The sequence below is a fragment of the Magallana gigas genome, chromosome 2, assembly GCF_963853765.1.
Source record: "Magallana gigas chromosome 2, xbMagGiga1.1, whole genome shotgun sequence".
NCBI lineage: Eukaryota > Metazoa > Mollusca > Bivalvia > Ostreida > Ostreidae > Magallana > Magallana gigas.
In genome coordinates this window covers 60439128-60465863 of record NC_088854.1, presented here as the reverse complement: position 1 = coordinate 60465863, position 26736 = coordinate 60439128, and the positions used below count along the sequence as shown (strand labels likewise).

The 26736-nt window shown below is 37.8% G+C and overlaps 1 protein-coding gene across 6 annotated transcripts; it reads right to left on the bottom strand.

Moving 5' to 3' along the window:
* Positions 1-468: 468 nt before the first annotated feature.
* On the bottom strand, positions 469-26058 carry LOC105330050 (serine/arginine repetitive matrix protein 2). 6 transcript variants are annotated; one of them, XM_011431613.4, is made up of 18 exons: positions 25912-26058; positions 22253-22423; positions 17560-19485; positions 15333-15517; positions 13670-14221; positions 13030-13094; positions 12697-12759; positions 11981-12131; positions 9644-9716; positions 9132-9301; positions 8850-8882; positions 6985-7268; positions 6407-6681; positions 4943-5459; positions 3828-4808; positions 3461-3610; positions 3147-3207; positions 469-2024 (listed from the first exon to the last, which is right to left on the bottom strand). In XM_011431613.4, exons 2-18 carry the CDS (start codon positions 22320-22322, stop codon positions 1884-1886), a joined length of 5697 nt encoding a protein of 1898 aa, XP_011429915.3. In that variant the 5' UTR covers positions 22323-22423; positions 25912-26058; the 3' UTR covers positions 469-1883. The 6 variants fall into 6 exon arrangements, with proteins under 6 accessions (XP_011429915.3, XP_065933667.1, XP_065933666.1 ...); XM_066077595.1 differs by having other exon boundaries at positions 12697-12756; XM_066077594.1 differs by lacking the exon at positions 25912-26058 and adding an exon at positions 24010-24398.
* Between the last annotated feature and the right edge of the window lie 678 nt (positions 26059-26736).

The following is a 26736-nucleotide window of genomic DNA, read 5'->3' as shown; positions in this document are numbered from 1 at the left end:
GAACTATATTGGACTAATATTTACAAAATTAACTCATAATATTATCATAGACAAAGATATTGAAAAATGTAAATATATAACTTATGCAACAATTCATCCTTGTATGAAGGCAGCACACAGAATTGTGGTATTTATAGTTTATTCATACAAGTGATGAAGTATGATTTGGCTTTGATTCAACTATTTCCCCAATTCAAGATTATGAGAATGCATGAACTTAAAATTTGGCCCCTCTATTGGAGAAAGATGTTTATAAATGGATCATCCTAATTTCCTATAGTGCAATCGATCTACATCATTCACAATTATTGTCAATAAGACTACATTACACTTCATTGATCCAATGCTGAAACTACTTGTAGTCCTTGATTAAACAACGAGGCCCATGGGGGCTCAGGCTGCTAAACCTTGCTTCAATGCTTTCCCAGTTGTATTTATATTGAACTTCATAAATACAAAACAAGAAGAATGATTTCACATGGTTTAATTTTGTGATTTTAGGAATTGACATAATCAAATGATAAATGGATAAAATGATATGGAGTAAAATGCAATTTTCCATCCTCCAATACATAAATATATAAATAAAAAATTAAACATATAAAATTAAAAATTAAAACAATAAATGGTCAGTTATCACAGACAGCATATGGATATTGGAATCTCCACAGCCAGAGAGACGAACAAAGAGCTCATTGGACGGGTATCTGACTGTGGATGGGTATCTGACTGTGGACGGGTATCTGACTGTGGATGGGTATCTGACTGTGGATGGGTATCTGACTGTGGATGGGTATCTGACTGTGGATGGGTATCTGACTGAGATTTCCACAGCCAGAGAGACGAACAAAGAGCTCATTGGACGGGTATCTAACTACTATGAAATTGTGAAATACACAACACCACTTGACTAATCTCACTAGACTCGAAATATCTCAACAACTTGAGTACATATCTCAAGTATTCCTCTGTACTTGATTATCAAGTCTTATTTATTCCATCTCACTATCCTCGAGTGGTGGTTAGGTGTAATGGAAGGTTTTGCAAATGTTAAAGAATTATCTGTATCAGATCTTGAAAAATATGGGTATATGGTAAAAATATATTGTAAATACAATGTAAAAATATATCACAAGTAAAAATAACAGCTAATATTAAGTTAGTACACGTCGGTAAAAGGGATTCTGGACGGACTTGTGTCAAATCAAATAAATAATTTGTTAAAATGAAATTGTACAGTGTACATGTTCCTTGTCGGTAAGTACAAATGTTAAGTACAGTGTTTTCTAGTTCTGGGTTCTTAGAGAAACCCTGTATGGGGCCCCCAGATTCTAACAGATTCCCACCATTTTCACCACACCCTTGCTAAAGACAGTCAAAAAGTGTACAAAATATATATACATTCTGTCAAACAATAAATAATGCATTCTTAAAAGTTGTATAATATCACATATGAATTTGATTTCAATAAATATATATATGTATAATTGGTGTATAAAATTTTTTTTTTACAGTCACCATATGCCTAAGTACGTTTTCCTCACTCTAAAGGTGTTCTTTAAATCATCAGTCACCGTCCCTGTTACACTGTCCATGCTACGACATTGTCCTGACTTTGAGGGGGACCACGCGAGACACAGTTGACGACCCCTCAAACATCAGGTTTGGCAAGATCACTCTCCTTCTGCCCAGTCCGGTTAATGAGTGTACCTATAGATGGCCTCTCTATACTAATATAGTACAATCCTTGGACTTCCCTAACATGATTTAGAATGTCTCCATGAACCACATATTGCGAGCACAATTTTATCAGTTTTGACATCACTTTGTTATTCCATTGTTTATACACAATCCATGGCTTTCTCCTTTTCCCTTAATTATATTCACCAGTAGGAGGAGCCAAAGTCTTTCCGCCGGGAAAGGGCCAGCCCACTCTTGGCTCTACTGACCATTCTCTGCGTCATTTCCCCAATTTCTTCAGACAGGTTCAAGGACATTTCCAGTTCATCTTCAAATTCATGAGACTGAAAAAGAGTTGAAAGACCCATAAAACACATTTACATTTTCCTATGATGATTATTAAAACTCAAGATTACAGGATATGAGTTTATTGTTCAACAAAATACTTTCAAAGCCTAACTATGAAATCACTTGTAATAGCCTAATGACAAAACCAAATAATTCATAAGCAACTGTTACAGTGAAAACTTTGCAAATTTGCATGTAAGGCTAATCAAGCTATAATGAACCCTGAATAATATATGTACTGGCAAAACACACACAAATGTACACTATCAATGTGTGAACCTCTTCATATCAGTCAGAAATAAGAATGATACTAGTATATTTTCTTTTCCTTTGTATACATGTATATTTTTTTTTGGGGGGGGGGGGGGGGGGGCAAGTTCTACATTTCTGAAATTATTGCAGTGCATTATTACCATGATTGAAGGTACTAAACAAAAATGTTGATTTCTCTTTTACTAGTACATATGTAATACACATACAAAACTATGACACTGGTTTTTACCATTTGGACAAAAATTACCTGGGGTCTTACATATTTTTTTGTGAAATCTAAGAGTGAATATTGTTATTAATTTACGTTCAAAATGTCTTCCTAGTTTTTTGTTTGATTGATAAGCAAAATAAATGTTTAAAATTTTCAAATACTTTTCTATTTATTCAACTATGCCCTCTACATTTTTTGTGTATTAGTCATACATAAAAAATATACATACCAGTAATATTTAATCTATTTATATACATATGGACACATAACCAGTAAAATGAAATGAAATCATGGGTGGGATAAGCTTTGCTGCCTGTGGCTTCCTGTCATTCACTAGCTTTAACTACTACGGCTTCTACATAACCCAATCAAAACCAGGCCATTAATAACATACCATTTCTGGGTCATCTTGACCTAGTATGATGGGAGTTTGTCCATTCTGAACACAACTTTCTTGGGCTACACTTCTCTCAGCTAGGAGGGCAACAGTTTCATGCGAACCAGAATTAGTTGTAACATGAGTGGCGGAATTGACCGAGTTAGACACAGAACTGGAGGCCATTTTGTTACCACTGTGACCTTCACCCAAGGTAAAAGATTGGTTTTGGTCTGTGACCTTGACATTTGGTTTTACCTTTTTGTATTTTCGTACTTGACGTGTTCGTACTCTTGATCTTCTTCCTGCACTTCTACTCCTGTAAATAAAATGATTTATAGATAATAATACTGACTTTACCAACAAACTATAAAATCAATTTGCAATCATGTCTGATAAAGTTTACAAGATAATAAAATGCCCATCTAAGACTTTATTTTGCTTTGGTTGCAGTGCTTCCTTTGTACAGCAACTCTCTACACAACTGTATTAAAACAAATCAGTAATTTATAATCATTCTTATAAAAAAGTAATTTGTACTGAGTAGATTTTGTATCAGAGCATTCGCTTACCTCCTCCTGTAGATAATATCGTCCTCGGACTCGGCGCTCGAGCTATCGTCACTGATGTACTCCCTGATCAGATAGCGTGACCGGTTCCTGCCATCGGGAGAGTAGTGTCGCACCCGAGACGCCGACTTTGATCTTCTTCTGGGACGGCCCCTGAGCATAAAAAGAAAGTTGTTTTATACTAGGAATCTAATTTTGAAATGATTTTTAATTGTTTTTATTTGCAGTTTATACAGCAAGTCTAGTCATGAACAAATTTCAGATTCTGTTACTTGTTCATAATATCAGCAGCTTTAGGAGAATGTTAAAATATGGAAAAGATTAAAAGACTGATTTGATTGGACAATGCTGTCTAGCCGTGGTTCCTCACCTTGGTGGACTCTGTATAACGTAGGTCACCGGCTGCTCACTCGGGGGCGCTTCATACACAAACTCTCCATGAGAATGTACTCCACTGCCCCCACACATAGGACAGGCCGCGGTCTGTTCCAAATACACAGGGGGCGCCACTGGCGGGGGAGGGGGAGGCTGGGTTGTAACAAGGTATCCGATTGGTTGCTGGCCACGAGTGTCTAAGTCATCGTAGGAATATTGTGGGGCTTGGTACACTGGCTGTGTTGGGTGATTACGGAGAGAAGACCTCAGTCTGCTGTATCCGGCTGATATAGGCGCTGCATAGGAGGTGGTTGGCACATTGGGGTACTGAGGGGGAGGGGGGACAGACTGCTGGGGTGGGGGTTGTGGGGGAGCAGCCTGGAAGGTTGCATTTTGCAGCAGATTGGGCTGGGATGCAAATCGCTGCATTCGGACTGGTTGCTGATGGGTCTGGGTTCGTGCTGCTTGATATCGAGGTACATAATAACTGTACAACTGTTCATCAGTGGCCGTGGTAGCAGTCACACGGGAGGGTGACTGGTCGGAATCATATTCATCAGGAAATTCTGTCCCTGCCGCTCGATTCCTATATTTACGCTTTATTCGTTTCTTTTCTCTTGAGCGCTGAGGTTCCGGTAACACTTGCGGTGGAACTCGACTGTTTGGATTAAATGAATCAGCGGCAGCGTAGCCGAGTGGAATGTCATCCTGCTGTTGATTGGGTGGATATTTCCACCAATCATTCCAGTCCCGAGCCCCTGCTCCAGAAAATGAGTTGGCTCTTCGGCGAGGCCCCATCATGAAGGCATAAGGATCCTCAGTGGGATCGAAGTATCTGTCCCTATCATCCTCCCTGGTTGGGGGATGCTGGGAAGGGGGAGGTTCCTGGGGTGGTGTTTGGCGGTTCTGAGAGGCAGCCATCTGGAATTCTTCCCTCAGTCGGCCTATTTCAGCCTGCAGCAGCTTAAACTTTTCGCTGAAAAAAAATGTTTAAAAAATAAGCACTTTTTATTTTAACAATAAAGTCATAAATCATTAATAAGTTTTTTTTTAGCTAAAGATAGTATTCACTTTTTCCTATTTTCATTATATAAAAAACTCTTCACACACCTGCTGTCTGATCCTTTAGTGGCTGCTGTGGCGACTGACCCCCTCATTGTATCATCACTGTCTGACCCCACTCCCCTGTCCTCCACAACCGGCCGACGGGTCTCCTCGGGGGCCCTTGTTCGGGAAATCTCTAACGGGGGCACCTGGTTTCTTCTGCTGGAGGCCCCAGACCTGTCCGACCTGGGTGTGGGTATTTTGGGGGTGGGAGGGCGAGGCGGTTCTTTCTTGGCACCGGGTGTGGAGGGTCGGGCTTTCTCCTCCCGACGGGACACTGTGGCCCTCTGGGTCTCGACCCGCTGCTCTGGTCTGATTGGTTGTTCCCTGGGAGTGTTGTCCTCTGAGGAAAGGATCTCTCTACTCTCATTGTAACTCCTCTCGGCCCGTGGAGTCAGTTCCTCATCAGAAAACTCAGAGAAGGACACATTGTTTTTGGCGGGCTTCTTGGGAGTTTTGAGCGGGGTCTCCTGAACTCTCTGACTTCGCCTGGATCCCTGACTCTGAGTGGATCTTGGTCGCTCTGAAAATCAACAAATTGTCTCAGACTTAATAATCCAAAGTGGTAATGTACTATAAAACTGAAGTTTACACTGTTCTACACAAACTAGCTGATCCATTTCACACTGAAATATGAACACATGAGTAGCTCAGTCTCAAAATTGGTAGCTGAAAATCTAAGAAATAACACCAGCCAAACTACTTGGGATTATGATTTTGCATGACCTGTTCAAGACTTTTTACTAAATCATATCTTATCAGTTTTAAAGTTTAAAATGAAATCTTTTAACAGTTTCAATTGATGAGAAGATAGCCAGCTCCATACAACACTAATAAACAAGAACCCAGCAAGCCTTGTGCAAAAAATGGCAAATATACATGGAGTGCAGTACAAGATAAACACAGCACAACAAGATCAAGTTCTAACCAATCAGATTGGATAGCTGAGATGAGCCGACGCGAATCGTACGCCTCAGCTCATCCAAACTCTCCTCCCAGATGTCGGATAAAGTATCTGCAAAAAACAAAATGGCCAACAAGGTCACGCAAGGTCATCCAGATTCCATAACATGCTACCATCAACAAAGAAACAGGATAAAAATGAACCCACACTTCAAAGCTATACATTTATGAAATACATGTTTCGCTTATTAAGCATGTATATGCATATTTTTTTGTTTGGAATTTGATAATCTTAATCCGTTATTTACCAGGGTATATACATGCTAAATAAGCATGTATTTCAAGTTGAATGGATTAGTATGAAACAGCAATGATATGGAAAGTTATAACCAAATTATGACAAATTTACCAGACTCCTCAAAGTCCTCTGAAACAAAATATAATAACATGAGCAAAGAGAGTGAGAGAGAAAATAATTAGCTGAAATCTCCGTGAGTGGAAATCTTCTGAATCACAACAAAGTGAGACAACAGTGTGGTGAGGCGTAAATCCTCATTAAATCCTCACCTTCTTCCTCCTCTTTGATTGGCAGGTCCACGCTCCTCCTTCCACTCCGGACATCTCGACTGGAGCGTCTCGGTCGAGATTCTGGAATGTCAAAACTCATCTCGCTCTCAGTGAGGGTGTAGCTATCATCTGTGTAATCTCGAGACTGGTTGTTACTTCTGCGACCAGACTGAGCCGACTCGCGAGATGGAGGTCTCTCTTGTTTACGTCCTGTTCTCGAGCTCGCCACAGAGGAGTCATCAGCTCGAGATGATCTTGAGGAACGTGATCTCGGTCTAAATGAATTCAATGATAATCTAAAGATAAGACCGGGTGATTTTTTTAGTCTTGTCCTATTGTCTTGGAGTCATTAAAAATCCACATTCATTCAACACTGAAACAACTTTTTGCAATATCAAATTCATCAAACACTCATAAAAGTATCAATTAGTCAAATTTCACAAATCACTAAACTCAACAGAATTTCTTTGGAATAGTGTTACTATACAGTTGTTGCTCTATTTAAATAGTTGTGATAGTAATAATAATTGCCAAGTCAGCTCTACATAGCAGAATTTTGTCTAATGATGACCACCCACCTGTCACTGCCACTGTCAGACTGTCGGAGCCTCAGGGTCCCCTGCCCCTGCTGTTGCCGGGCCGAGGCCTGGCCGCTGACCTCTGACCCCACCATTGACCCTATGAACCCACTGTCTGCATCCCCTGCATGGCGCTGCTTGGTCATCTGTTTGAACGTCCCCGGGCCAGGGAGATTGGACAGAGCTCCTCCCCCGCCGCTAGCACCCCTCTCTCTGGGGCGGGATCCCTCCTGGTCTGATATACCACTGTCCTGCAGACTGCTAAAACTGCCGGCCTCTGGTCTCTACAAACACGAGATCCCACTCAATCTAATGCCAGATTAACACTCAAACTTTAAAACTCATTACATGGCTATTTAATTCTTACTGGTATTAATTGATCTGGAATTTTTGTTTTAACTGCTATACTTCTAAAATTAAATGCATTGTGCTTGCAGGTAATATTTAGCTGTATATTTAATGAGCCTGCATATTCAATTTGCTGGTGTATTTAATTTATTTGTGTAGCTTTATTATAAAGGCAGTTTCATGCATGCAATGTCCAGTCAGTGAAAGATTAATGCAATGGTAGGTCTGTGAATTAAACATATTGTTTGAAGATTAACAGTATAGAAATGATGTATTACAGAAGTTAGAGATTAACAGACAGTCAGCAGGAACAGAGAACAGATAGACGACAATGCAGGGAAAAGGTTAAGGAATGACAGAACGTAATGAATATCACACTCTCCTCAAAATCCATAAATATTCAATAAGAAAAGGGACACTCATCATGTTCCTAAATCTCAGACAAGGAGAATGAAAATAGAGAGGTAAAGGGGAAAAAAAACAAGCATAATGAGTGAACAAAACAACTGTCCTCAACAGGCAAGTGAACAGTTACATTACAGAACAAGCTGAAAACAGGTCATGAACAAGTGGGTTACAGAACAACCATACAGCAAGTTATGAACAAGTGGGTGTGTCCTCAATGTTACAAAACAACACAAGAAGTTATGAACAAGTATGTGTGTGTCCTTAGTATTACATAACAACACAACAATTTATGAACAAGTATGCATGTGTTCTCAATGTTACAGAACAAGATGACAAGTTATGAATGAGAGTGTGTGTACAGAACAACCACGCAGCAATTCATGAACACGTTAGTGTGTCCTAATTGTTAAAGAAAAAGACAACAAGTTATGAACAAGTATATGTGTTTTCTTAGTATTACATAACAACACAACAAATTATGAATGAGTGGGTGTGTCCTCAATGTTACAGAACAAGACAACAAGTCATGAACAAGTGTGTGTTTGTGTGTGTGTCCTTAGCATAAGAAAACAAGCAAACCACATGTCATGAACAAATGGGTGTGTCCATGATGTTACAGAACAAGTCAACAAGTTATAAACAAGTGGGTGTCTCCATAACATTACAGAACAAGACAACAAGACATGAACAATGGGGTGTGTCCTTATTCTTTATCATTTTAAAACAAGCAAACAACATTTCATGAAGAAGTAGGTGTGTCCATAATGTTACAGATCAATCATACAGCAAGTCATGAACAAGTGGCTGTGCCCTCAGCATTATAGAAAAAGCAGACATTGTTAGTTGTAATAACTGTTAATTTCATGCAGGTATGCAATTAAGAAGTATGCAAATAAACCATGAACAAGTTGATGTGTCTTTAACATTGAACAAAGGGCAGATATTGTTATTACACATGAACAAGTAAGCATGACATTAACATTGAACAAGTCAGCGGGCTTGTCCATAAACTACAAAAACCAGCAGGCATTCCCATAAGACAAAACAAGCAAATGTGCTCAGTATTTTACTTATCAAGAAGACATGCCAAAACTGTGAGTAAAACCAACCTCTCCTGATTCTGCCATCAACTTGAAATATCGCTGTTGGGTGATAGAGAATACACTGGGTTAGGGACAACTTACTGATATATCTGAGTACATCTCATCATACATGCATTTGTATTAAGTTGATGGATTTACAGTTATTCAAAGTATAAATAAAGGTACAAAATCAAGTTAAATGGTGGATGTATAAATGTAAGTACTGATAAAAATAAGCTGATAAATGAACAGTGAATCTGTACAGGAGTATTTGCATCGTCTTCACAGTGATGCCACACCCCCTCTTACCTTCTTGAGGTTCCCTGACCGGGGTTCCCTGTGGTCGTGTCGGCGGGGTCGGGGCAGCCTTGGGGTGGGGGAGTCCCGGTCAAACGTGGAGTCTCGCGGCGAGCGCCCTCTGGAGGAGACACTGCTACGACTGCCAGACATACTGGAGTCGCGCATCCGACCCAGCGAGTCTGTGGGAAAACAACAAAAACAATGTAACTCTAAGTCTATAACAACCACAAGTAGTCAGACTGGGGACAAGACTTTAAGAGGCCTGGATGGTCCTAACAATGTTTATTTTTACCAGGATAAATCTGATGAGTAATTTGTGGATAATCTAGCCTCCTTATTATCTCTTTAGCTAGAGAGAAACAACTGAAAAATGTCAGTAACAGAATGCTTATTTATACACAATGATAGCTTGATACTTGTTAATACCTTTATTTTCATATCAAAAGACAGAAATGTATCCAAGCCATGTCACAGAATCAATTTGTGCATACTCTTAGTTATCATAATGATTAACAACCTACCTGAATGTGGGTCAAGGTCAGAGGTGTGCAGTGACCTTGTACTTCCTACTGTGTGGTCAGAAGACTGGGGGTCCTACAACAGAAGGGTCAAGGTCAATAATACCTCTGAATTGTATCTTGATATGAGAATCAGAACCCCCTTCCACCCCCCTTCCTGAGGCACCAGTGCCACTCCACATCATATGTACTGTTTTACTGCACAATTATATTTTTGTCAAAAGGTCAAACATCCTTTTGCTCAATTAATAACTTCAACAAAGATCCTATGTAAATGACTGTTCAACAAAATATGCTGTCAAAAACAAGTAATAAGATAATTGCAAATGAAGTAATAAATCAAACTAATACAGTAAAACTTGTTGAATCTGAATGTTGAGCATTCTGGCATGTTGTCCAATCCGGGGAAATTATTCAGTCCCTTCACAATTATATCAAAAGTGAGGGTTGTGTATTTTACTTCACCCAATTTTTTTTTGCAGGCCGTGTTTCTGGATACCGCGGAAGTAACACTGCCGCTATAGTTTGTACATGTAATGCGCGTTGTATGGTTACACTTACAGAGTTACATTTTATTCTGTCAAAATGCCACATTCTTAAAGTTGATTAAATTCCCGTGTATTTGAGTATTAATTTATCAATTGTTCCCTGACCAAAACAGTTCTCGCCATTACGCAATCAGTCGCCTGTTGACTTGTCACAATCAACTTGTGATACCAATATGATCTCCTTAGCGTATGCTATTACGAGTGTGAACCCTACCCAAAATAAACCGATCTTTTCCGTACTTTTGTGATTTTTTCAAGTATATGTTTCTATCTCTGCATTAAACTCTTCCCTGTTTTTCTTAATACAGGAACTGCTCACTAAAAATCATAAAAAATATCAAGTTAGAGGAGTTGAATTTCCAGTTTTCGTAATAGCGCCGGCTCTGACACTTTTCCTGTTATGTAAACAATAAAAAACTCAGATATTTTGGACTAAATTGTATGTTGCAATCATTTTATGTTAATAAAATGTTGTGCTATCTGGATCTTGGATATTCTGTAAACCGTCCGCGATAAAAAAAAAACCCGACTGCTTATACATGTAATAAGTGAGAGGTATCTCCCGTAATTCGGCCACTTATCAATCGGCCTTATGCAGGGTAATTACTGATCAATTATCGATCAATTTTACTGTCCTTGCTATTGGTTTAAACAACTGTGAATGTAAATCCAAACTAGCAACTCATTTCAGTTTATACCGTTAAGCCTTGTTATAAATAAATACACATTTTTTCAGCCAAAATTATATCAAAAGTGAGGGTTGTGTATTATACTTCACCCCAATTTTTTTTTTGCAGGCCATGATTAACAAGGTATTAACATGAAGTAACACAACCGCTATATTTGTACATGTAATGCGCGTTGTATGATTACACTTACAGTTACATTTTATTCTGTCAAAATGCCACATTCTTAAACTTTATTAAATTCCCGTGTATTTGAGTATTAATTTATCCATTGTTCCCTGCACCAAAACAGTTCTCGCCATTACGTAAGCACTTTGACTTGTTGCATGGTCAATGTTTGTTTAAAGTGGTATTGGACATCTCCATATTGTGACATAATATTTATCAAAATAAACAATGAAATTGTGTGTAAATTATATATAGTTTTTCTCCCAAAATGTTACCTAACAGCGTAGCGCAGTGGGTTAGAGGGTTCACAATGAATCTGTACATCATAAGTTTGAATACCGCTGGGGATTTTAAAATTTTTAACTTTCCAAATTATTTTAAAACATACTTTTGGTTAGATATTGTGAAATTTAAAAAATCTAATGTGAAAGTATTTTAACAATAATGTACTTTAATCCACATTAATATGAACAGCTGTCCCATACAACCTTAACATTTTCCAGTGAATCATGCACTTGTCTCATGTCTGATTTCTCAGGTTAATCGGATGTTCGAAAATTTATCAATAATTACGATAATTTGCTAGAAAAAGTATCTCCATTGTACGTTTTTCGTTATGCAATAATTTTTTTCCAAATAAAAATGAAAATCGGCAAATTAATCACAATCGAGGAGGTCTATTATATTTTAAAAGAATTAAAAATGTTGCAAGAATACACAATCAAGACCTACTGCATTAAATACTACAATTAATTTGTATTAACAATGACCACCAAACCGGATGTTGCCTAATCTAGCCAAATTTTTAAGAAGCAACCTCCGCCAGATTAGACAAGTTTTACTGTACAAGTCACAGTTTTTCAAAGACATCTGACTTTTTATTTATATTAGAAACATTTAGTATGTGTAATAAAAAGTTTAGATTTAAGCTGACATACCCTGGTGAATGGTTTATTCTCTGTTTTAGCGAATGATCCCCTCCCCGAGTCCTCTTTACTGGGACGTCTGCTGCCCTGGGAATTGAGCGACTGTCGTCTGCTGCTGAACACCGAGTCGTCCTCATTATCCCCGCGCTCCAGCTGCTGCCACCTTCAATCACATGATAGGTCAATAACAACCATTCAGGGGAGAGCTCTCTAGTATTTAGTGTCCACAAAAAAATAGACATTGTTTTCTTCAAATCAAGAGTTCCAATAGTTGATGCTGAGCATTTAAAACAAGTATTCTCATTCAAATAGAGATTTAAATTTTGAATATTCTTTGTGAGTAATTTACTCAAAATTTATGCTAGGCTATATGAACAGTGTTAACAGGTTCAAGGTAAATGAACTTCGGTTCTTTAAAAGAAGATTTTTTTTCTGACAAATTTCAGATCATTCAATGTAACAGTTTTATAAAAATGATAAATCATAGAATCCAGTTTTAACAGCCTGGGCCTATATCAAGGTTTCTGGCTTTCACTGAATATAAATGATCTGTGATACTCAAATGCAGTGTTAAGTGATACAAGGTGCAAAATCCTGTATACAGGTACCAACATGCAGGTGCCTCCTGTCTAAAAATATTACAATCACCAAAACAAGTGTCAGAGTGAACATGCAGAACATTGACAAAACTGTGCGGAGTTATTTCCCCTAAAGGAACTCTCCTGTACCTGTCAGGTGTATCCTCTTCCTCCCATAGACTTGTCTCATTGGACAAGACAGAGTTAGAGCTACTGTCAAAAGCATTAATCAACCATGCTTACAACATTATATCAACCATGCATACTGCAGAAAATCAGCTCAACTATAGGCATGTTTACAACGTTAAATCAACCATGCATACTGCAGAAAATCAGCTCAGCAATAGGCATGCTTACAACATTATATCAGCTCAACTATGGGCATGCTACACAGAGACAAAATATCAGGGTTGCATAGCAAGCTGTCTTTGGCAGAATGATTTTATGATTGAGATAAAAAAAACTTTAACTAATTTTTGTTACCTGTCTTCAAGTTCATGTGGCATTTTAAAGACATCTGGTTCCTGCTGACTAATTTCATACAATTTCTGCAAGTAAAGAAACGTGTTGTTCATGATGTAAATATGTTACATTTTTTATATACATTATTATCTACATGTTATTGTTTTAAAAAATGTTTTATGCCCCTGAAAACATTATTACCGCTATGTGTTGATGTGTGAGAAGGTGAAAGAGCTGCATGTGATTGCTCTTAGATTATTTATATCTGAGAGACTTTATACAAATACAGAAGTACATTTAAATAAAACAGATCCAAGCCCCACCCAAGATGTGGTCTTTATCTAAGTGAAGTGTTGTAAAGTTTTACTGTGATTTAACCATGCATCCTAGCATCATCTCCCATAAGGTGTTGACCCTCAATGCTGACCCTGAACCTCCCTGATGACCCTTACCATCACTGATGACCCCTACCCTCCCTGATGACCCTTACTCTCACTGATGACCCCTACCCTCACTGATGACCCTTACCCTCACTGATGACCCCTACCCTCCCTGATGACCCTTACTCTCACTGATGACCCCTACCCTCACTGATGACCCTTACCCTCACTGATGACCCCTACCCTCACTGATGACCCCTACCCTCACTGATGACCCTTACCCTCACTAGATTGTCAATCTCCCTGTCTCTCTCTGGGGTCTGGGCCATCTGCTTCAGTCGTCTGTACCGATCCATCAGAGCATTGTACTCAACATGCAGCTTCTCGATTTTTTGTTCAAACTCTTTGTTTGGTTTAGGTTGTATTAAATCGTTCCCTGCTTTCACGCCCCTGATTTTATGCTTCATCTGGTCCACCGACCGCATCTCCTGGTCACTCATGCCTGATGTTAGAATATCGCTGTCGGACTGCCGACGATTCGACTGAAACGGCTGTCTCTGAGAATGCTTCTCTTTACGATTTTCCTCCACTTTCTGATGAATGTCATCAAACTTCATCCCAAGGCGGAAAAGTTCGCCCTCCAATTCTTTGTCCTCATCGAAATTAACATCCCCAGTTCCGCTTGTCCTCTTACGCGTGTTGTAATCCTCCTTCACTTGCAAGTAGTCTTTCCGTAACTTCTCATGGTCGTTGCGGATCTGGTCAAAGATTTTCTCTTGGTTTTCATGCGACATTCCCTCCCCTACGTCAAGCATAGCTTGGAAGGAATCCATCTACAAAAACAGACAATACATAAGTACCTTCAGTCTACGGTTAGAAATATGTGGCAAATTAGGTAAAACTGTCAAATGTCTGTGAAGCATATTGTTGACATTGAGTCTTATCTACAGAGGAATGTCCTTTCTTTTGAACATTTAAATCGGCAAGTGTCTGTTTATGTCTACAGTGATGGGCTTCATTTCATCATCAAACTATGAAAAAAGCTATGAATTTTGCAGAAGAGCCATGAAACAGGCATACAAAAACAGCTTCTCTTGTCTGCATTGAAATGAAATTGGATTCTTTTAAAATGATTTATTCACAAAAGAAAATGAAACAGGAAAGTCTGAACGCACTTTTCTTTTCTCAATGCACTTGGTCTTTGAATTTACTTGTACAGAACTTGGCAGCCACTATACCATTTATTCAACTGTGGATTAAACTTTTAGACTGCAGCATAATTCCATTTAAAAGTCCCTGTTCATTTGGCATTTACTGTAGAATTGTAGGGGTGTGAAACTTAGCGACATCTAATGGACTACTGAGTAAATCATCTGTTCTGTTATATATCTAGTCCTAGTCCTCACTTGGTACCAATTGTCCATTTATTAGAAAGAAAGATAATTGATCATTTCCTGTGATATATATATACAATCCTACATCACTATAATTGATTTTAGTCAATGATTTCAAAAGCACTAGATCTACATTCATAAGAATATAATATATTGATTGATGTCCAAAGTGAATTGTGGAACAGTCTTGCTCCAATTTCAATATATTCAGACATTCTACCTTAACTACTCATGAACAAGGAGCTGCAAGGCATGTCTTTGTTATCAATAATTGTTTCTAAATTTCAATAACAGTTCACAAGATCTAATTTTTTTGTAGATAGGGTAAACTCCAATACATTATTTGCAAATCACTGAGATAATTGACTAATACTTATTTCTTTACAATTTTGTCACTGGAATGTGATTAAACGCAAAATAAATTCTATCAAAGAAAAAAAATATCTATAAATATGCATGATTCTTCCATTCACTCACTCTTGAGTCTGAAAGCTGAGCTTGAGCGTGACCTTACCCCTTCAAGAGATTCTGAGTCTGACCTTGAACTTACCCTTTCACTGAGGTTCTGAGTCTGGAAGCTGAGTCCGACCTTGACACTCTCAGCTCCATGGTCCATCGAGATATTCCCCCGGGGGTCAGTCTGTGAGTGACCGGAGCTGAGGAGGGGGGAGAGCCCCCGCGTAGAATTCCTGCGGCCATCGGGTTGGTCTGAGTAGGAATTGAGAGCTGCACTCTCTGTATGAAAAAATATATGTATGCCAGTTAACTATAACACAATTTGTTTTAAATTTTCTGTTTTACGTTTTCATTTATCCAGAACAGATCATATAAATCAGAAAGCATCACAGGAAACTCTCAGTCAGTCTCGCAGTAAGATCATGTAAGATGGACCATGGGTTTCCAATAATGAGCAGAAGGCTGAATACAAATACATGTCCATCTTTTAATGCATTTCAGACATAGAAAAAATATAGAGTTAAGGTACCATCATCTCTCTCCGACACTTCTATGATGGCCGACAGAGGATCATCAAGCTCCGTGATGTACTGTAACAACATGTCCGAGTTTTCTACCACGCAACATCAAAAAGTCACATACATATTATCAGAGTACAATAAACAATAAAACTCAACCATATAGATTGCATATCTTCCGAGAGGTAAGACAAAGTTTCCATTCTGATAAATGAAATCCTACTTTGCTATCCCAAGTCCACGAACCTCCACTGAGTAAAAAGCAATAATTACTTTATAAAATGACACTTGAAATTAAAGAGCTTTCACTTGCATAAAACACAATGATAATAAGAACTCCAGTGTTCATAGCGCACCCCTTTGACAGAAAGTTCACAACCAGCACTAAATCATTGCCTTTGATTCACTTCATGATTGATCCTTGGACATTGTATATTAAAATCTCCCATACTTTATCTAGGATTGAATAAACAACCAATTTCCATATTCCTTCTGGTTGCAACAGAGTTGGCAGGCCTCCACATGGAGAAGTTGAGCTGCCATTGCCGAAATCACCTGAGAATTTTGTCTCCTACAGACACATGGTTTTGGTGTTTCCTGTCCGCTAGCTAATTCTTGCCCCGGCAGGTGACACATTATGAGAGACGACAATAGGATTACAGTGGCATTGACAATATAGGACCACCATCTTGATAATCTGATTAGCTGACTCAATGCAACACTACTTCTTTTAAAGGGAAATAAGAATAATTCCCTTCTAAACACAAGTGCAATTATTATTTTCCATATGACAGAATGACACACACACAGACAGACAATGTGGACATTGTCTTTGTTAATGCTGAGCTATAAGTGGTAGAACAATGATGATTCACAGGCAATTTAATTGAATTATTCATAAATCAAATCAGATTAAAGTCTATAGTAGATTGGGATATATCTTATTCAGATTGCTTTTTGAAAAATCTATCAGCCCAATTATATTGATAAATCAGCCAAATCCAATTGATAAATAATTAATTGATAAATCACATTTTATGCATACAGAAAAAGATTTTTTATGAATTGAAATTGATTTATTGACATCAAAGTTTTGACAAAACCGATTCCAAGTTTAAGAATAAATGATTTTCTAAAAATAAAAACCCAGCAAAATATATGACTTAAACTTAGTAATCTAGACTCCAAAAACAGTAAGTTTATCAATAATCTATACAAAGAATGAATACACCATTTTGACAAGCAGATCCCTGGGTATTTTTGTGTTTTACTGAAATAAGAAACCTGCTATCTAACTGAATTGATCACTTAGTGGTGTTTTAAATTTACGTCCAATATTGCCCCTCATGTAACACTGAGTGCAGGAAACAGTGGAGCAGGTCCATACAAGTTACAAAGACAACTTATAAACAAACAGCACCTTTATCTGCCTCCCATCACCTCAACACTTGCTCACAAAGTGTCAATAGTTCTGTAAGTGTGCCATAAACAGAGCTCCGAAACCTCCTCCCTTTATTGCTCTGTATATACCACATTAACCTTCTACGTGAATCACTTCCCAAACCAACTTTCTGACACATCTACACCTCTATAAAATCACAGCTAGATCAACCAGATCACATCCATTACAACTCTCTATTCCACATTGGTACCAACACTTGATACAGTCAGCCAAATTTTTTTCTTTACACTTATCCATATTTTTACCAACCCCTTCCTTCAAAATTCAACAAAAACGAGTTTGATAAGAAAAGCATGCACAATTTTGTTCCCTATTCTCAATTCTACAATGAACTCCCTTACCTGTCAGTGTAATGGGACTGGGAACTCCCAGGGACCCTTGAAATGGGGAGGGGGACTTCACTCCTCTGCCAATCTGTCCCATCTGGATGGTCTGGGGTTGTTGGGGGGAGGGGAGTGCCCCCTGGCTAGCCTGCAGGGGGGTGGGGGAGTTTGTGTGCAGCGTGACGTTAGCCCCGAGCCTGAGCTGATCGATGGTGAGCTCGGCCTGAGCGTACTTGGACAGAAGCTTGTCGTAGTCCAGCTGTAACTGCTGCACAAGCTCCGTCGCCTGCTTTCTCTTGTTGAACTCCTGGTGAAGTTTGGATGACAGCTCTGTGCGGGATTTGTCAGAGGAGGCACTGATGACCTCGCTGTGTTCATCCCCCTCCCCGATATCGATATTGACCAGCGACATAGACATGGAAGAATACTTGGGCTTCATTGGCTTGGTCCTGTTTGCTGAGATGTTGGTGGTACTTTTGCTCTTGACCTTCAGAGGGGTGTTGACCTCGGAGGGTTTGGGCAGCAAGCGTTTTGGCATTTTTTCGCCCTGTTTTCTTCCTGCTGCTGGTAGTTCGTTCTCCTTCTCAAAGAAGCTCTCCTGGGACCGAGCTTTGGAGAGGTTGTTGGTGGGACTCCTCTTGGATTTGGAGTGAGTTGAGTAGTGTTCTGATGCTGCTGACCTCTGGCTCGCTGCAGAGTCCGGTCTCTGTAGGGGGGTCCCTGACCTTGAACCCTGTCTAGTGGATGGCCTTGAGTCGGTGTTAATGGCAGAAACTGGAGTCACTGATCCATCCCTACGAGAATCATCATCAAATGATCTGTCATGGATGAAACTGGGTCCCTCCCTGTATGGGGTATTCCCTCGACTGCTGCCCCTCTCGCTCACTCGACTGGTGGGTCTGCTACTCTGGTTTGATTTGGGGGTCAAAGACCTTGGGCTTATAGAGGGGGCACCTCTATCATTATGGTAAGCTTTGATTTTGGCGGGGCTTGGTTGATCAGAAATACGACTGGTTATGATGAAAATTTCGTCATCATCATTTTCCTGTGGAGTCTGCTGTGATTCCTGAAACTCTATGCTCTCTGCATCATTATCCACAATGTCGAGCTGATCCCTGTATCCCAGCTGTTCCTGATACAACTGTAGAGCTTCCTCTGGTGAAATCTCTGGGAACGGCTCACTTCCTATTGTTCTGGCTGAGTTAGCTGTGCTGGGACGAGTCCTGGAGACTACATCATCGTGATCTCGGCTGTCCCTGCTTGTATCGTGATACCGCTCCCCGTGACGATGTCCCATATAATCCCCAAGCAACTGTTCACATGTCGGGGTCCTCCTCAGGAACTGTTCAATGTCCTCCTCAGAATCTCCCTGCTCCTCATCACTCAACTCAATATTATCACGAGACACATGAGCCTCTAATTCTTCAAACTCATTCAGTGAGTTTTTGTTCTCGAATTCAGTTCCGTCGACTAATACACCAAGCTCTTGTAGCTGTTTGTAATATTCCGGGTCAAACAAATCTTTCTCTGACCCACTTTTGGGATCGGTACTTTCGAAGGCGAGAGAATGATCAAAGCTGCTTCTATTGCTACTTTGAAGGCTTCTATCACCGAGTTTAGAGAGACTGAGATGAGGCCTGCTACTAACTAGCTCATCCTCATCACCATCCACCATAGAATCCCGATCAAAACTAAGCTCATCCTTGGAGGCCTCTAAATCACTGATGTTGGCATTTTCTCCCAGAGGTTGGGACACATCATCATAGCTCGGAAAGGAATGGAGGTCAGAGTGTCTCAGAGTCGAGCTGCTCCCTGCACTCTGCTTGTCTCGCTCGAGTCCCGAGTCTGTCCAATGAGTCCCTGTAGATCCCGCGGTGTATTTACTTTGAGTGTCAAAGCTGTCCCTTAAAATCCCATCATCATCAATCAGAATTCCTCCACCCGCTGAAAAAGAAACAGAAAACATATTATAGATGGTCAACAATACTTTTTCTAGATTTCACCACACACTGAAAAAGGAATCAGAAAAATATCATTGTTGCTCAACACCACCAAATCAGAATTCAGAGTATGTCTACATTGATCTTTTATTGTGTATTCTCATCAAATGGCAATATCTGGACATTCTGTGAAGCAAGGATCAGCTGGACCAATAAAGACGTCTATATTCCATGATCAATAACATGTACCACCACAGTCCATAATTGAAAAGTAAGCTGACAAAACGGAGTTCTCCTCATCACAAGATCTCCATGTTCCTACACTCTCATACCAACCATAAGTTATTTCAATCATCACCATGGATTATCATTTGTGAGGGTAATTAAAATTTCATAATTACAAACTGTTTCTTTTATGTCCTCCTAATCGATATTTCCTGCCTCTGAGCAACTGAATAAAAACATCACAGTCAAGTCCATCGCTATCGAGTGTGTACAACATCCTTCATAGCTATTGTGAATCATTTTCATTTGTGACCATTATCTCTAACAATGGTCAGCAGAAATGTCTTGCTATTCCCAATCACCAATGGCCATTCAGTCCAACACAAATGACAGGTTTAAATCGCTATACTGACCCAATTATCTAATGTTTCTTTTATTTAGTCTATCCTGCATTAAATCACTTTCACAAAAATTCACATTCCAGAAAGACTAATTCATCTGTATCTTAATACTTACCAAGATTTTATTAAAACCAACCCCCAAAAAACCCACATTGATTCACCTAATCAATAATCATAGTGAATTCACTCTCAAAATAAACTTGCTTGCAAAAGGTGAAAAAATTTGAAAGCTATCCAAAAACATTCTCCTAATATATACGCCATCGTAAATAATTGGAATCTGTTTTGGTTAAATCCTGAGGTCCGTGTTGGGACTGGAACTTAATTCCAATTTAAATACAATTCCACCCCTCTATAGTTGACATTCCTACCTTACAACTCTGGCAAAAAAAGAGCACACGACCCAGATTGCATAGCATTGTCGTATTTCAGAATGTGCAGAGATCATACAAGCCATGTTTGATTTAGTTATTTGCAGTGGAATAAAAAAAACTTTGAGAATTCATTAGGAGTAAATGGAGTGAACATTTAGGTCTGATATAAAGGCCGTCCTTTGATCACCTGTTTTATAGCGCTAAAATCCATTCTAAATTTGAATTGGCAAGTCAAGTTTACTTAATGTGTTAATCTTTAAATTAATTTGCAGGTAAGCGATATTAAGTGCAGATAAAATTTAAAGAGTAAACATACTCGTAAAATTCATGATTCTCTTCAAGCTGTGAATGCTTAAAAAACCCATCAGAAAAAAATCCTGCTTTTGACATTGGCTTTTCGATTGTAGATATTATATAGATACAAGACAGGTCAGACTTATGTTATACCACATTCCGAAGACATTGCTTAACCTAGTTCTACCAAATTCTTACACAGGGTCTTTAACATCTTTTTATCTCTGCGAGAGTTTTGAAAGAAATTAATATCTAAATATGAAGCCTAAAGCTTTACATTCCTTTTGGCACTACCCCCCACAAGATAATTACATCAGTACCAATGTAAAACACAGGTTTCCTTCGTGTCCCCCCAGAGAAACACAGCGGTCGTCTTACCTCGTAAATGGCTCTCGACAAATCTTCAATTTATCATTTGTTGTAGTAATATCTACCCCGGTTAAAACTCTCGGCTAATTTTGAAAGTCAACAGAGACCCAGAAATCTGTTCTTAAATCAATGGTTCGATAGCCCTCCTCGTTATTTGAAGTGGTGTGAAGTAGAAAGATCAACAGTGAACACTGACCAGTCGGGCGAGATGTACCCACGATTCCATGCAGTCAAACGACAGAGGATAGCCCATGGGTGTAGGTAAATAAAATCAAACATTCCAAGATAGGTAAATCGCTTTCTCGTTGTTAAATCCCCTTTTTTATTTTCCCAGTGGAAGGGATTTAATTATCATGATACATTAACTGTTCAGCAGGTGATAATCTTTATCAACTGTGAAATAATATTTCTACCTACTGACAGGTTGATGCTTGGATATAAGCCTATAAGTGTACTTAATTACATGCCCAAGTGGTAAATCAGTATTTCTACAGTCATCAAAATCAAATTTGAAGTAATTACCATACTGTTAAAAGATACTGATACCAAGTGCATTTCAAATTATTTTGTGTATAAAAAAGCTTTCTCTTATTAACTCATTTATTTTACAGTTAAACCATCAAATTTTAAATTAACTTGCAATTTTAAAAAAGTGGGCTCTCCAATGTCCATCAAACATTTGGTTATTTATACCAAGAGGTCAACTTTGAGAAGGGTCAACATTTGACCTCAATGTTTGTCTTACAAGGTCAGTGAAAATGATGGAGTTTTATCATGTCTCCACATGATGATCTTCTGTAATCATTAAACTATAAACGACAATGCAGCGAAAAAGATCCCAATAGAAAATGAAACCTCATTACATTTAAATTAATTCACATTGAGGATCAGTCATTCCGACCTGAGTTATTCAAATAAATTGGATAAGTACAAGTACCTCCTTCCATTACTTTATGCCGATATAGTGAGACCTCAGGTCTCCCAAAGCATTATCAGGGCAACAGAAAAACCTCAAAAGGTCACAATCAATTCCACCCCCTAATTAGTAATACATTATCGTTTTTATGCATAAATTGCTGACTGACATAGAGTGTACAATTATACATACATGACATGGAGTCTCTAAGAATTCCGTCATCATCCAGCTCAAAATCCTCGCTGTATCCCAGGTACGCCATCACTGGAGCCCCTACAGGTGTACCTGTCCAGGTGTACAGTACAGGTGTTACAGGTAGCTGTCCTCTTCCTCAGCTCCTTTCATTCAATATTCATCACGGCCCTGAAAAACATTTACCATGTCTGTGAAAATTTATTATCAAATTTTTGCAAAGACTTACAACTTCCAGCAAGAGAGCAGCTTCCCTGCCTGATTTAATAAGGCACAAAATTACCCTTTATAACAGAGCAGGTTCATCTCTTCATCAATGTCAATGTACATATCATTCTTATCAACCTTCTAATTCTCCTTCATTCTTGTTGAATTAAGTGTAGACAATTATGACAGACCATAAAATCTTTATATATTAAGACACATACATCATGCAATCTTTAATTGCTCACAATATAAAAGTACATTTATACATGTTAGGTCTCCAATTCTACCACATTTTGTGATGGATTTAGCTTTTACCCAACAAGTAAGGCATTTGAATCTTGGAAATGGGATTGAAAACATGGGAGATTCTATATATCACAGATTTCTACCCGGGCATTTTATCTGCACATCGTTTTACATGGCGTAGTATTAATACCACAGACATGTACTGTAATCAAAACAGATAAGTACTATCTTCATGGGTGATATTCACTGGATGTGCAAAAAATCAATAATCAATCTAAGTTTATTTGCTAGATGAAATCCTATCCAAAAAAACTAAGCTTCCACATAGTCTATTTGATTTTTTAAGATAATCCAATATAGATAATTGATAAATTAAATTCAAAACTTGAATAATTTACGTTTTACATTTCATGCACTATATTTGTGTCTCAAGGCCTATAACTACTGTCTGAATAAGCGGTAAGACTAGCAGGTAAAGACAATGAATTTTCGTTAATCATTAGTTCAATCTGGCAACACTAAATGTCTTATCAGTTGAATAATCCTGTTTACAAAGCACACAATCCTACCCAACACTGCCAGACTGACCCCAAATGATTCCATTTAACGTGATGACAAAATATTTCAAAAGCTGCGTGAAGATAAGAGGTGGTTCCTAGGGCCACCTGGCGCACCTCGCGGTCCTTGGGAGTGAGCGTTGTGTATTGACACACACAGATAAATACAGGTAAACACACCTCCCTAATCCTCAGTACAACAGTATCAACACTGCCCAGTCAAACCTCCACATACTAATTCCGATCACTAATATTACTATTATTCTCCGTACACAAGGAATTGGATCAGCTCCAGATACAGATTCAAACTGAGTACCAGTCGAAAAATTGAATCTCAGGTGGCATAATCATGGAAGATTACAAGGAACAATATGTTTACTCACCACTGCTCACAGTAACTTTACTCTTAACCTAAATGTTATTAGAAAAAGCCAACTTATTAACTATATATATGAACATACCTTTATCAATGTTACTTTTTTCATATATAAGACTAATGATAATCATTCTTGCTATAATAATAAAACACTAAAACTCAATAGTCAAATGTATAGTATCAAAAGATACCAATTGAGTTACCCTAATTATCAGCTGCCATATGGGAAACCAATTGCATCATGAATAATTTAAACAGGAGACAACAGTCTAATACAATTAGAATCACATAAAAGAACACACATAAACTCAATGACATATAGAAACTCTGGTTAATATAAGAAGTTAGCTTAAGAGAAATAGTTGACCTACCATGTTACGCATACTCAGAGATAAAGGGCTTCAGCTTGCACAGGAAATGATTAGTAAAAATTATCACAAAATCAGTGTATATCCAAAGAAAAAATGTACCGGTAATCCGAAATTATCCATATATAAATTCCTATATCATGTGACCCATTAAAACATGGAAAGAAAGTATGTCTTCTGTAAGCTCCATATTGAATAAAATTAATGTCCCAAAGTATTTCTTATTCCTTATTAAATTGTTGGTAATAATTTTTCATTTAACGGTGACTTATCAATAGGACGATGTCTGCACACACGGAACAACAAAACTAGGACCAAGAGTTGAACAGCGGCCAAATTCTGCCTTGTCAGTTCCCTACCGCTCTTTGGTAAAATTATGATCATTTAAATACACGATTGTTTACGTCAGCTAAAGTAACGTTCATCAAATTCAATAAAATGCTCCGACACATTCTTTCAAGGAATGGAGTGCCTCTATAAGTGATCCAAATACCAACAGATAAAGAAGTTCGTGTGAATGATAAAAGGCATTAGAATTTATTTTGGTTTCCTTTCAAAACAATAATAGGTTTTCAAATGTTCAATGTATTAAGGACTTATTCATAAATTTAAATATCTACAGCAACAATTAGATAAAATATTCATACCTCATTTCATATTCAATAGTTTTAAATCCCTTTCAACTAAGCAAATGTATAAAAATGTTTTAAGCTGTTGGAAAATTGAATGCTAAAAGGTAGTGCTAATACAGGTCACATATAGGTATATAAATGTACATAATTACGATGTTGGGTATAGGCCATTGATTATTGCATAAATAAGTTAATACAAATATTGGAGGAGAGGATTACTATAATTCCCTTTCTTGTCCTCCTTGGGGATTGCCAGACAAAGTATATTAAGCTAAATATGCACTCTTGAAGAATTAAAGTCTACCTAGGACTGTGTTTTAACATTCTATTTTCTTCCGATACATCTTGTTTAGTCCTATTCCCATCTAGTATATATTACATGTATTAACTTTAAGCAGTTTCTTTAATTTTCTAATCACATTCATTGACAAATTTATTTCACTTTAATGATCATTGTTCAAACATCTGCATCTAATGTTTGTCACTTCTTAATATACTAATATCTATTAACAGAGATCATAAAATACCAGATATAAGATATTCTAAACATTAAAAGCATGGTAACTCAAGAGTTATGCTATATTACCGGTATATTGATTATATTTAATCGATCTTTAAAACCTTATCTGACATGTACTCTTTCAGTTATTTTGCTTGAAGGTTTTATAATAAATATCTTGGTATGCACATTTGATCAATCCTTTAGGAGAGAGGTATGTGTGAAATTGAAAACACACTTGAATATACATGCATGTCTAAACATGTGGCTATTGGCCAAGTCATTTAAACCTGCTGTCAACTGCTTAACCTAGTCTGATTCTGATGTAAAAAGAAAAATTATCAGAATACGGCAAAGACCCCTAAATATTATTAAAACAGTAATATAAAATATACTACATGTAATAACATTTACACAGCTTATCAGTTAAAATTTACATATTGTATTTGTATCATATCAAGTGTTTACAAAGGGACAGAACTGGGGAAATTGATCATAGAATTTCTCCACTCTTTCAACGATTTCTGCAATACTTGTTGACATATTCACACTGCATTTACCACTGGTGAATATTTTTGCATTGCGTTTTTCACATTTAATATGTTCTGATAAATCCACCGTTTGTATGCACTACGGTAGCGTCGTAATCACTGTGGAAACCAGGCCGTTTCTAGTTTCTACATGTGCACTTTACCCTCTGCATATTAATTATTTCAGCAAAGAACATTGAAATTTCACGTAAATATAATTTTCTGATATTTAACATATACTTACGGCAGTATGTTCCCAACAATGAATCCAGATTATCCCTATTTTTCGTGTTATTTTGCACCCAAGAAGCGGGGCATCGTTTTCAACGAATCGTAAAAATTGGTAGAACGAAATACGTAAATAAGTCCGAATGTCGATCCCGATAGTATAGAGAGCAGGTGCTTTGTGAAAAATAAAAATCCGTAAACATTATAATTTTTATGTTAGCGTAACATGTCAGATTTTTACAATATTTGAAATGTTTTACAAACATTTTATATAATTTTCATGTTTTTTCTTTGTTTTCCTTACCATGATTTTTTTTTTTGGGGGGGGGGGGGGGGTGGGGGTTGAGGGGATGAGGATGATATAGGATTTGTTTTTAATAAATATGGATTTTGTGTGCAGGTATACATTTGAATCTACAAATAGTTAGACGATGTTGCTGTGCATGAGGAATTTTACTCATCAATTTGACGTTGTCATGGACAAAAGGACGTCAATTGAACGTACTCTCTATGTTGTGTTTTTATAAACAATGCCCAACTTGTCAAACACTTATGAATGTTTGTGAAATTTAAAAGTTATTTTTGTAGAGAAAATGATGTATATTATGGGGCACACTGTATAAGTACTTTGTTGTTACATTCATAATTTACTTAATAACCCTTTGCTGTACTAGTAGATACATAAGAATTATATATATGTAGACGTACATTCATAATTTACTTCTATATAATAACCAGATTGTTGTTAATACGTAGATGTACAAGTATTTTGTAAGTTCATTTATAATTTGTGTAAATACATACATGTAATACGTTTGACTCAGATTGTAAAACGTACATC